General features: G+C 37.3%; 2 protein-coding genes across 6 annotated transcripts in view; one reads left to right on the top strand and one right to left on the bottom strand.

The window, feature by feature from the left end:
• The window catches only part of ARFGEF1 (ARF guanine nucleotide exchange factor 1), a 270,777-nt gene that overhangs the window by 3,712 nt on the left and 254,564 nt on the right, over window positions 1-12,501 (bottom strand). The window lies entirely within an intron of this gene.
• Window positions 1-12,501, top strand: part of SGK3 (serum/glucocorticoid regulated kinase family member 3) — a 60,674-nt gene that overhangs the window by 45,612 nt on the left and 2,561 nt on the right. For all 5 annotated transcript variants that reach the window (XM_075743953.1, XM_075743956.1, XM_075743955.1 and 2 more), the window contains 10 exons: window positions 1,158-1,245; window positions 3,181-3,230; window positions 4,517-4,574; window positions 5,376-5,459; window positions 5,557-5,688; window positions 7,724-7,836; window positions 8,058-8,094; window positions 8,203-8,289; window positions 10,409-10,504; window positions 11,358-11,513. In XM_075743953.1, the coding sequence (XP_075600068.1) occupies window positions 1,158-1,245; window positions 3,181-3,230; window positions 4,517-4,574; window positions 5,376-5,459; window positions 5,557-5,688; window positions 7,724-7,836; window positions 8,058-8,094; window positions 8,203-8,289; window positions 10,409-10,504; window positions 11,358-11,513 (901 nt within the window). The remainder of the gene's footprint in view (window positions 1-1,157; window positions 1,246-3,180; window positions 3,231-4,516; window positions 4,575-5,375; window positions 5,460-5,556; window positions 5,689-7,723; window positions 7,837-8,057; window positions 8,095-8,202; window positions 8,290-10,408; window positions 10,505-11,357; window positions 11,514-12,501) is intronic.

Below are 12,501 nucleotides of genomic sequence, written 5' to 3'. Positions count from 1 at the left end.
ATTGAAAATAGCAAAGCAAGTATATCTGCTTCTTATATAAAACTACCTATTTTATATATACTGGGGATAAGTTAAAAGAGCAGCTTTATAGTAAGTTAGTGTTTTTCTTGTACTGAATGGCTCATGCAGACTTTTCTATTGCTGGATGCCTTGAGACCTTCTCAGAGAACTTTTATCTCTGAAATTTAGGTAAGATTTCTTCCTTGATAAGCAGGTTGCCTTTTAGTGAACTGAAGGAACTTGAAAGATTCAAGACATGTCTTCAAGTGGTATATAGGCTATACGTGATGGCCATTTGCTTAGGAATCAATTTTGCCTCACTTGTATTACATTATTCTTTACTCCCTCACTGTGCTGTGGTTAAGGAAGACCTTACGTTCTTTTGAACTTAACTTCTGGGTAGGCCTTGCTTCCTGGGAGCAGGTTCTCAGAATTCTCTTACTTTCCCTGCTTTCTCTCAGTTCTCCTCCCCTAGACCCTGCCAAGACGGAAGCTAGGAATGAATGCTGAAATTAACATGCACCTTCTTAGGTAATGTGGGAAGCTTGTAGCCTCTCTTGTCGGTTCCTGAAGGATAGCGTTTGTGTCCTGCAGCTGACTGCAAGGATTTCTTATGTTGTCTTGTCAGTGCCCAGCTAGAATGCATTCTGAATACAAAATCACCGTGGTACTACTATGTACCTCTTGGGACATGCATCTCTCTTTGGGATACAGACCATGTACTTCATTCTGTATTGTGTTATTTCATTAATTTTGGAAAACTAAAAAAAGTTTTAAACTCTTCAGTTTTTTGAAAGTTGGTTTTGTGGTGGTTGCTAGCCAGTTAAAACTCATGCTTTGGATAGTGTTCTTTCCTCTAATTATTACCTTTTAATGCAGTTCTGCAGAGCATTTCCTTTTGAAGTCTTCACATACTTTAATATGTCAGGTTTTTGCAAGTGGAAAATTTTTTGTACTGTAAGTAACACATTCAACAGTTGAATTATGTTACTATAAAAGCATTTCTTGTACACAGTCCTCAATTACTACAACTTAAATATAAAACTTTGTGATGAGTAACTCCTATGTATGCTGCTGTTTAATCCTATGTTTCCTATGGTTATGACTGAAAATCATGCAGATTATTGGTGTGCTAATTAAGTTAACTCTGTTTCTAGCCCAGATGTCAGAGCATTTCTTCAGATGGATAACCCAAAACACCAGTCGGATCCATCTGAAGATGAAGATGAAAGGAGCAATCGGAAGGTAATACAACAGTCTTCTAAATTTTAGCTACTTGAGGGCAATCTTAGGTGTTTACTGAAAAGTAATGGTTGGTTTCACAGTAAGTCCCCTCTGTACTCTTTTAAGCAAATGCATTCCACTGTGGGTTATAAGATACTTTTCTGTCAGATGTGAACTGCAGGGAGGGGTAAAAGTGATTGCTAGCTCTGTCTTGCTTCTTCCCCGCTTGCTATATGGGTTAAAGAAACACAGCTTTAGTCATAGCTTCGCTGTCACAGTTTTTGCAATCTCTTCAAAGGTTCTTGCTAAGAACATCTGGCAAGGAATGGGGAGATTGAATGTTTAATTGTCTTTGCTTGTGTGTTGCCTTTTTTAAATAGGGGGAGAAATAGAATTCTTTTGGGGGGGAAAACCGCAGTCTTTCTAGAAGTCACTTGAGTAAGGATGGATTTGATTTCATTTCACATGTAACACTGAGGTCTGAAGCCTCTTTTGTCACAAGAGCCACTACACAGCTAGATGAATTCTCTGAAAATTAATTTACAGCCTCCAGAAAAAGTGCTGTTTGAAAAAAGGAGTATTTCTAGGAAAGCAGAAGTGCCGTATTTAAGCTTGTTTTCTCTATGGCTTCTTGGCATACAGATGTGATCTTAGTACTTCTCTTCTTATTCAGCACCTGTTAAAGATACAAGAGTTGTCATTTCTGGTTTGTGTGTGATCCACAGCAGACTTACTGTTTTCTAAAAGTTTCTCTTCCAAAGATGCCAGTCTTTGCTGCTTTTTTTTAAGTGCTTGACAGCACTGTGAGCATGCAGCAAAATTCTGATTTAAAATACCAGTTTCCTCCTCCTTTGCAAGGTATTGTAAATAATATGGAATGATCTAAACCTTCTGTGGAAAATTAATGATGTGTCATGCCACATAGGAAGACAGCTAACGCATAGTGGCCTGGACCATACTTTTTGATAGAAAATTCACCTTCTCATAGTTATTGTAAGTGTTGAAGCTGAAGAATAAGGAACAAAAATAAGCCCTTAAGAACAGAAAAATCTTAAAACTTGTAGCTTTTTAAAAAACTGTCCAGTACCACTGTGTGATTGGCTCCTATTGGTGAATAATAACATCCAGCGCTGCTGTCAGGGCATTCTCTGCTTCTCTAGGAGTCCTGGTTTTGTGATGCCTCCTAGCCTGTCCCCAAGCAACTTGTATTTGAATGCAGTTTATCCTTCTCTGATAAAGTCCAAAACCATGATGAAGGTACAAATGCTGCTTTTTAAATCAAAAACAAAATGGAGAAAACTACCTAAATGACAGCAGCTTCCTCCTCTCCCTGTAATTTACAAATTCTGTCTGTGTGTGTGCTGGTAAGATTTATGCCATTCCTGGAATTTGAGTTAACCTTTAATGTCAGGATAGAAAAGGTTGGTAATGTTTTTCTTGGGCTGGGGAGAATGTTCACTTTTGGTTTCATGGGTTGTTTTGGGTTTTGGTTTGTTTTTTTTTTTTTAAGCGCTGTGTCTTTCATTAATTACTCTTGCATAAACTGTGGGTTTCATATTATGTTATTGGTAAGATCTTGGAAAACTTACAATAAAAGGTAAAAAATTTCTTCCTAGGGCAAGTACAGAAAGGGTTATGTTCTGGCTGAGGAACAAGTTGTTTGTTGAAATGCTCTTAAACTTTTGTTCCTATCTTGTCCTCTGTGTCTGGACACAATTATTTTATTACCTTCATCTTTGTGACATGTATAGAAATAATTTGTGACAAGGTGATGATGGCCAGATATTTCAACTGACAGTTTCCAATCTGGATGTCAGATATCTTTAAAAATCTAATGTAACAAGCGTGAAGGTATGGATTGAGTAAATTAGTAGAGTATTTTTGGAATTATGGTTGAACTATAAGAGAGGATTAAAAAAAAACCCTAACAATAAACCTTTTTTTCTCTTCCAACAGTTAAATTCTACCTCACAGAATATCAACTTGGGACCATCTGGAAATCCTCAGTAGGTTTCAATTAAATTGAATCAAAATGTAATTCAATTGAATGTAAAATTTTTGGTTTAATGAAATTTTATGAAAATTAATTTTAAAGCCTGAAAAATTAGACTAAGTGTAATTGTTAATAGTATGAAAAGTTCTTTGGATATACACCTTTATTTATTGATTTGGACTGCTCATGAGGAAGCAAAACATTGAATCCTGTGCTACATAAACAACCACTAAACACTAAAACACTTTTTCCTTTTCACCTTCAGATTTTGTCAGTCTGTTATCCTTTTACTTAAGGATGCTGTAGCAAAGATGACCTCTGTCTTGGGACTGGTTGCACAACTGTTTTAATGCATGGCAAAGGAGCAGCTTGCCTTGTTGATAGTACAGACCTAGCTCCTGCAGTCATAACTTGCTTCTCTATTTGGTGTCTTCTGTAGAGTTTCTGTTCTCAGTTCTGTGTGAATCTGTGTTTTTCTCATCTAGGAGATGACTACTATTTTGGTTTTGCTTTCCTCACAGATTTGTTCAGGGCTATTAGGAGGAAATGCTTAATAGATTGCAGTAAAATGAAATTTAGGAGTACTTCCGTTGAGGGGCAATAAATGGAGAGGTGTATGGTGATGTAACTGTTGTTTTGGAATTTGAAAACATGGATAATTGTTTTGCTGACAAAAATATCTCTACATTGTATTTAGGAAAAAGTGAGGGAATCCTGGGAAATAACTGAAAGGAGTGGTGATGTGGGAAGTGGAAAAACTGAGTGTGAGTTCACATGTACGCTCACAGAAGAGGAAGGTGTTAGGGCCTCCCTCCTCTTGCTGTAATTTAAAAATTTAAAATGAGAGGAATGGATGGAGGGAAGAATGGGATAAGCAAAGAGAACAGATAGCAAACTTGGTCCATCCTTCCCTCATGTAAGTGTGAGAATCCATTTGAGAAATAAGCTCTAGGAAAAGTCATGGGGAAATGGAGACTTAAAAATTCAAAGAAACTAGACTATGGAGAAGAAAAGAACAGTCTTGCTCCTCCTTTACGTCTTAAACTTACAAAATAAAATAAAGGATGCAACCGGAACGCTTTCCCTGGAGGAAAATGAAATTGCAAAATGAAGAGGAGTCGTCGTCTCCGAAGGAAGGTCTGCAGAAGTCTAGGTGTTGAGTGGAATGAAGAATAAAGGAGCGTGCTAACAGACCATTCTTCTTGCGTTACAACTCAAGTACTACCCTAGACTGCTGTACAGCTATAAAGCTTGTAATTTCTACCCAGATGACCCATCTCCTTCCTAAATATCTTTCAGTGCTAAACCAACAGACTTTGATTTCCTGAAAGTTATTGGGAAAGGCAGCTTTGGCAAGGTGAGCTTTCTTATTACTGTGTCCTATCCTGGTGCAGGGATGATAGCCAGTGTCTGGTGCATAGTGACTGTTGGCTAGACTTGGCCAGAGGTTTTGGAAGTGGTATCAGTCTAGGGTGGCACATAAACTGTTGTATTGGATCCCTGTTGCTGCTGCTTTATAGTCCTGCGATTTTTTCCCTGGTGTGGCAGTTGGCTGCCAGGGCACTTGTTGGGAGTAACAACAGGGAGTGTTTCCCTTTCTTGTTAAGAGCAATAGGGATCCTCTGTTTCCCCCAGAGAGGAAGGGAGGTACCTTTCTGTTTGTGCAGCAGCTGGAGTACAAATCGTGCATTTCCCTTTGTGGGAATGGACTGTTTTCTCAAACCCCTAATGCTATGGAGCAGCGTGAGCAACAGCCCATTGAAAAGGGACTTAAATACTGATACTCTACAAAGATACAACAGAGAATCCCTCTTGAAATCTTTGTTTTCAGGTTATTTTTCAAGTTGTTGTTTTCCACTGAATTATCTTCAAAGTTTACAAAACCAGCTGAAATTGATCTTGATAGAGATTCAGCAGGTCCTGGAAAATAAATGTTACAATTCGGTCTTTTACGATACCACTATCACAACAGATTTTACTGAACTGTAAGCTCACTCTATTGGTGATTATATTGTTGATTGACTATATTAAAAGCGGGGAAACTTATTGTGGAAAAAAAAGCACAAATGCTTTTCAGTTATGCTGAAATTATGAAAATATTATTAATAGAATGTGAACTGTAACAATCACACTTCTTCATTTGTTTTGAATTTCACAGGTTCTTCTTGCAAAACGAAAACTGGATGGGAAATACTATGCCGTCAAAGTGCTGCAGAAAAAAATTGTTCTTAATAGGAAAGAGGTGAAGAGAAATATTCTTTCTCCACCCACCACCCTTTCTCTTTCCCTTAATTACAAAGTCATTCCTGTTTACTTATTGATCTTTTGCTTCCTTGCAGCAAAAACATATTATGGCTGAACGTAATGTGCTTTTGAAAAATGTGAAGCATCCATTTTTGGTTGGATTACATTACTCATTCCAAACAACGGAAAAGCTTTACTTTGTCCTGGATTTTGTTAATGGAGGAGAGGTATGTGGTGGTTGTGTTTGGATTTGAGTCTCTCTCTTTTGCTAATTCTAGGTGGGAGGAACGAAATGATCCTTTACAATGGGCTGTGACCAGTATTCTCCCAATTTTGAAAATCCTATTATTTGCTGTAACTACAGACTTCTGTAGCCAAAAGGACCCTGTTCCTCCTCTTATTGACAACTTTAATGCCAAATTTTTTCATGGTTGTCAGATACAAATACTGTATTTCACAGTTACATAAATGTACTTTTATGAGTTAAGATTATGTTGACATTTTTCACCATGTAAAACTGTCCTTTCCTCTTGCATCGGCGTTAGCTGAGACGCTAGTATTTCAAATGCGGAAGGAAACTAGCAACTGAATTGACAGTTGATACTATTGGGATCCTTGGGATTATTCTGTAGCTTCCTGTGGTCTAATTACTTCTTGCCAGATAGCCGTATCCTCAGGATTCTTTGCCTTGAAGTGATGCTATTGAATCTGAGGAGCCATTAAGTAACTTGGGGGAAAACTTGTGAAAGCAATGGAGAAAGCTTGTGTATGTTTAAATATACTTGTGGAGCAGTTTGTCTTCAGCTAGGGATCTGTTGCTTTTCAAAGTACCCAGTACTTCCAAGAGTGCTCAAGAAACTCAGTATAAACCGGTTGAATAGTCAGTACACATGAGAAGGGTATAAAATGTTGCTTCCATTCCTTCAGAAGGTTTTGTGGAAAATCAAAGGTCTCATAGACTAATAATACCTGGACCTATCCAGAAAATTAGTTGTGATTTGAAGAAAAGTGTAGTGAAAAATTGTTGTATGAATGGAACTATCCAACATACATGTTTTAAAGAAGAGCTGTATGTCTTGTCACTTGCTGTGTTTTCAATTTGGTAATTTATTGGTGTAAAATGTACACATTTCAGAAGGTGCTTAGAACAGGAAAGAAAGGTGAGACAGGATACTGTTGTAGATGATAAAACTCTGGTAGCTGGAAGAGCACAGGGAGAAGGGGTAGAATTTAAATAGTTTATTTTGGCATATCTCAAGGCTTCCTATTATGTCACTGCAGCTGGATATACACAGACAAGTATAAAGTATATTGAATAAACCAGGATGAGATATGAACTGGGGTGGTATACATTAGTTCATATTCATATGGCCTGCTGTCAGTATTTATGATGCTCTTAGAGCTGGCATTCTGGCCCCTTTAAGTGTCAGAGTTGGGACAAGATGGGCCTTTCTCTTGTCTAATGTATTGTCATCTTATTTAGATGGTATTAGCAAACTCCTGATTTGTTCTACTCTGAATTCCTGGCCAGAGCTTTGTTTGGCATTCTTCCGGGCAAACTAAAATACAGTTCAAAACAGCTTCCAAATTTTAATTAAGTGCTTGGAAAGCTCTGGTAGCTTTTCATATTTTTTCCCGAACTTTGTAGGCAGAAAACAGAAAATTTCCATTTTCTTAAAACTTTTTAGAAGTTGAATGGGTAGTATAACTTCGTCTGTATGTTTATGATTTAATCTTTGGCTAGACTTCCGTATCTGCTCAAACTATTTCCAGCCAGCCAGCTCTCCATAGTTGAGAGAATTTGTGGATCAGCTTGGAATATGCATCTCCTGAAGTGATCTACATCTAGGTGATTTCAGAATACAATTATATAAATGCTTATATACAAAACTTTGAATGCAAACCTATACAGAAATGCTAGATGACTTGACACCAGTTTATATTCTGGTAGGAGGCTATCTTGCATGATTTAATCTTGCCAATCTCTATTCACAGCTTAGTGGTTTACTCCAGTTCTTTTTGACTTATTGTGGTTTTAAAGGAATGGGGTTTTTTATGTGCTTGAGTTACCTATCCATTTCTGAGCTACAAAAGAGAGTAAAGGAATGACAGTCATGCAGCAAAACCAATTATATTTCATTCCACAATTTAAAAAAAAAAGTGGACAGCTAAATAAAATTACTTTTTACTGTTAAAATTACACGTTATTAACCTGGGGGTTTTTGTGTGTAATGTTCTTATTTACTATTTGCATATTTACAGCTGTTCTTTCACTTACAAAGAGAACGTTCCTTTCCTGAGCACAGAGCCAGATTTTATGCTGCTGAAATAGCCAGTGCACTGGGCTACTTACACTCCATAAATATAGTGTACAGGTAAGTTTCTGAAATGTATCCTTGGCCTGCAGAAGTTCAAAATAGGACAAATTACTGATTAAAAACCACAATGTGAAATCATCTTATGGGAAACTCGAACATAACAATTTCAATTTCACCAAAACCTGAAGCTTTCAGCTGAAAAGTAAAAGTTCTTGTCTCTGAAGCTCTTTTGTTGGTGGCTGCTGTTTTGAATTAATATGATTATTTTTTTGAAATAGGGATTTAAAACCAGAAAACATTCTCCTAGACTCACTAGTAAGTATGCAACATTATTTTGTTTTCTGTGTTCTCTCATAAAATTGACACTTACGTGTATCCACGTGTTGACGATGTTCTTTAAAAATACCTCTCTTTCTTAAACAGGGTCATGTTGTGTTGACAGACTTTGGACTTTGTAAAGAAGGGATTGCAAGTTCTGATACCACTGCAACTTTTTGTGGAACACCAGAAGTATGTTGACAACTTTTGTGGGTTTTTGACTAGTAATTGACTGTTGATTATAATTAATATTTATGTAACTGGAATATCAAATATTCTATGTTGTACTGTGGGAGATTTGCATTCTTTCAATAAGCTCTTCCATGAAACCAAACCAAAGACAAGCTTCCTGCAGATCTGTTCTTTGTCCTTTTGTCTCCTACTTAACTACCCACATCGCTATAATTCATGTCTGTCCTCCCCCATTTTCCCAGCCCTTTTCAAACATTCTGTTCCTCCCATGTCTCCTAACTGCTCGCTAGACACAGGACAGTTAGCTTGTGTAACAGCTGCAACAGATTTGCCAATATGAATCTACTTACCATATTCTGCCACTGATTTTTTGGTAAGTTTATAAGGACTTAATATCTGTGAGTCTTGAGCAAAGTTTGCATATGCATGAAACTGAACTTGCTGACCTGAGTTTATTCAACTCTGTCTCTTTTCACTAAGAAAACTAGGCTGGAAGACTCAGAACCTGGAAGTCTTGAACACCTGTGAGGGATTCACTGAAATGCCAGGATTAGTGGCTTTGATAATTTGATAAACATACTTTAAATTACAGAAGAGGCCTTTGAAGGCAGTGAAGGATGAGTGGGGAGTAGTATTTAGCTGAAACATTTGAACTCAAAAAAAAAAAAAAAAAGGCAAGTGGCAACATATGACAACTTATCTTAGTTACGATCAGAGTAGGAATCTGTAAAGCTGAGTGATAAATGTGAGATAAAACAACATTTGTTGAATATTTTGGAAAGTTCAAAGGATAATTTATAGAACACTAGTAGCTCTGGATCTGTTTGAGAAAATATGTGGGGTTTTTACCATGTTCAGAAGCTTAGTCCTCAGACTTACCTTGGACTTGCACAAATTGCAACATAAGAGCATGCTAATGCTGTTGCTTCATACGAATCTTTTAAAATATCAAGACTGAACATAGTAGTTGTGTATTAGCCGTTGTAATCCAAGATTTAGATTGAAATCTTTCATGATCCTGCTAAAACCGTAATGATCTTCCTAGTGTTTCTAAACACTGAGTTGAATGACTTGGTGAGTTCCAACACCTAAAAAGCTGAAAGGAGGTTCTGAAAGGCTACAAAAAGCTTAAGCAGTTGAGTTCAAAATACTTCAGCTGCTTTTCATACTTTCTCAGTGTCATCTATAGACAAACGAGGTTCAAGGCACTCAAATACACAGAAAGTTTGAGAAAGACTGGTTTAATTAAACTGAGTTTCAGTATGTGCCTTGTCTGACAACAGTATCATCTATTTGTAAATTAAATGCCAGAATTTGGATACTAGAATATTAGAAGTGAGCATCCTCTTGTTTTGAGAGGTTAGAATGTCTGTGCTGTAGATGAGGACTGAGAGGGTGATGATTCAGCTGTAGCAATCTTATATTACATATTCACAAAGAATAGTCTTGTATTATGAAGTGGCTGTCCTTGTGCTGCAGTGTTGGTAAGCTCTTGAGATGCTGAATGGATTTCTTGCAAAGGCAGATGGAAACCAGTTAGCATTGTCATTCAGTGTTCAGTGGGATCAGATGTTTATCACAAATCAGTCAAGTGATACCTATTTGATAAGAATCTCTAATTTAGCAAGTTGCAATTCATGCCCTCATCGAGATTTACAGTGAAACTGAATATAGGTCACACAATTTCTCAGTAATGATAGATTTGAAGCAGAATTAAGATCTTTCATTTGTGTGTACTGGATGGGGAGCATACAGACTAAAGATGGCAAAATAGGCATGGCTAGTAGCGAGCTTGTGGAGAAACGTTGCCTCTGCGACAGTGCAGTAACCTATCTGAAATGTAAAACAAGTTTCATAATAGAGGTGGCAAAGTAGTTTGGCAAAATAGTGTGTGGGAGGTATTGTTTCAGTTGGGAAAACAGCTGTCCTACTTGGTAAATGACCAGATGATGACAAAGTATTTGCCAGATTTGTTGACAGACAAGATAAATACTTAGCAGTCTTAAAATTTCTATGAAGCAACTTTTCCTGAAGGTGTTTACTGTGATGTGACTAAAACCTAGGTTTTATTCTTGCTAGCCTAATGCTCTAAAATACTTTTTTTTTTTTTTAATTGTAGTATCTTGCACCAGAAGTCATTAAAAAGCAGCCCTATGACAACACAGTAGACTGGTGGTGCCTTGGTGCAGTTCTTTATGAAATGCTTTATGGGCTGGTATGTACTTCATATGTGGGGGGCAGGGGTTGCTCCTCCCTCTTCTCCCCCTTTATGTGAAGCAACCCTGGAGTGTTGTTAAAGATGCTAACCTTTGCAAAATACTGAAATATTCCACTTAAATGGATGAACAGTTTGTCTTATACTTAACATAGTACCTGTTTTTCTCTTTTGGATTTTGCACTACCTCTTGATGTCTAAAATTTTGCTTTCCAGTGAACTGCTGGACATCAACTCCAATGAAGACAAGTAGTCATCAGTTTGAGGGAATGTGAGAATAAACTGAATCAACAGTGATAATACCCAATAAAAAAACCCAACTTATAAGTGAAATTTTGCCAAATACTGGAATAAATAAAATGAAAATACTTTTTTTTTTACTTAGGTCTCCCAGAATCTCTCCTGGCTTTTCCATGTCTTGAAGCAGCATTAAAACAAAAAAATCCTACTGTGCTTCTCCTAAACATATGTAAACACTCCAGTAACAATCTGTTCTGTTAGTTTTCTTGAGTTTTATCTCCTCCCATAGGACCTTAAATAGGGAAATAGATTTGTGTTTGTTCCCCACTTTCATGTTCTTTTCAGGCAAGTTCAATGGGAACTTTGAAGCTGGAAGGCATCTATGGCTACTTCTAAGTGTGAGAACATGTTAGGAGAAGAGGAGGTGGGTGGGGAACCTATCAAGTGTAAAGATCTGGCAGTGGTGATGGCTGAATTAAAGTTAGCAGTGCATAAGAGGTAGATTTCTTCTTCACTGCTAGCAGTTTGTATTTCTTACAGAATCATTTACTGATCCACACACATGTAACAATGTCACAGGTGGCTTCAAATTCATGTATAACTTTTTTTTTAGCCTCCTTTTTACTGCCGTGATGTTGCTGAGATGTATGAGAATATTCTCCATAAACCCCTAGTTCTGCGCCCAGGAATCAGTCTTACAGCCTGGTCTATTCTGGAAGAACTTTTGGAGAAAGATCGGCAAAGCAGACTTGGAGCAAGGGAAGATTTTGTATGTAATATCTTAATTTATCAAGTCCTACTTCACTTAAAGGGGCACCACCAAATGTATGTGCACAGCACAGGTTTAATAGTTGGAGATAAAGATTGCTCCCTTATGTCTGTCTCTGTTTTCCTCCTCTTTATTTCTTCGTTAAAGACACCAGTGTGGCCAGTCCGTGAAAGTTGTTGGGGACAGGAGAGAGATGATTGTTGTGGAAATATTTTGAGCTTGGTTGCTGCTGCACCTGCCAGTAAAGGAAACAATTCCTGTTATAGTTATCACTAAGGTGTATGAAGGGTAGGTTTCATTCTTAGTAGTGAAACTGGGAAATAATCGAAAGGCAATTTTCTGGTAATGACAGTTTAACTACATGAAAACCAGTCTTCAGAAAGAGGAACACAAGTACCATCCAAACAGCAGCTCTTTTAGCCTTAAAATCATGGCAAATGTTTTCTTAGGGTAACCACAAAAACTTTGTTTGCAAGAAGGTGATATGACAAAGTATAGATGTCTTCAAAACTGTGCGATGAGGAATGATGTAGAAGGACTTCTTCCATCCATTAATTGTGAGATCTTCATAGTCTTCTGTTTGCAGCTGTAATGTTAGGTAGTCTGTTGACCTTGTAACAGAGCATTTAGACTATGACATCGTACTTTTCTCAGTGTGGAGCAAGATGAAATGATGGTAGCATCTAGCATAGCTGTTTGGCTTTGTAACTAGTAAGCGTATTACAGAGTTGTTGAAGCAGCCACTTCTCAGACAATAATCTGCTTTACAAAAACTAACAAAACTTTTAAGACAGGAGCAGAGATCCTAACAGAAAACATTCTTGCTCTGTGGTACACTTCAAGGTGGTTGATTTTAAGGCTTAAAAGCAGAAAATACGATCTTAAAAGGAAACCAGTCTGTAGAGGCAGGTTAACAACTTGTAATTGCTGTTTTTACCAACTGTAGCTTTTATTGCAAAGTAAACTGTGAATAAACAAACCGATGGAG

Source organism: Balearica regulorum, chromosome 2 (genome assembly GCF_011004875.1).
Source record: "Balearica regulorum gibbericeps isolate bBalReg1 chromosome 2, bBalReg1.pri, whole genome shotgun sequence".
In the NCBI taxonomy this organism is placed as follows: Eukaryota; Metazoa; Chordata; class Aves; order Gruiformes; family Gruidae; genus Balearica; species Balearica regulorum.
The sequence above is the reverse complement of the archived record's forward strand: the minus strand, read 5'-3'. Positions and strand labels throughout refer to the sequence as shown.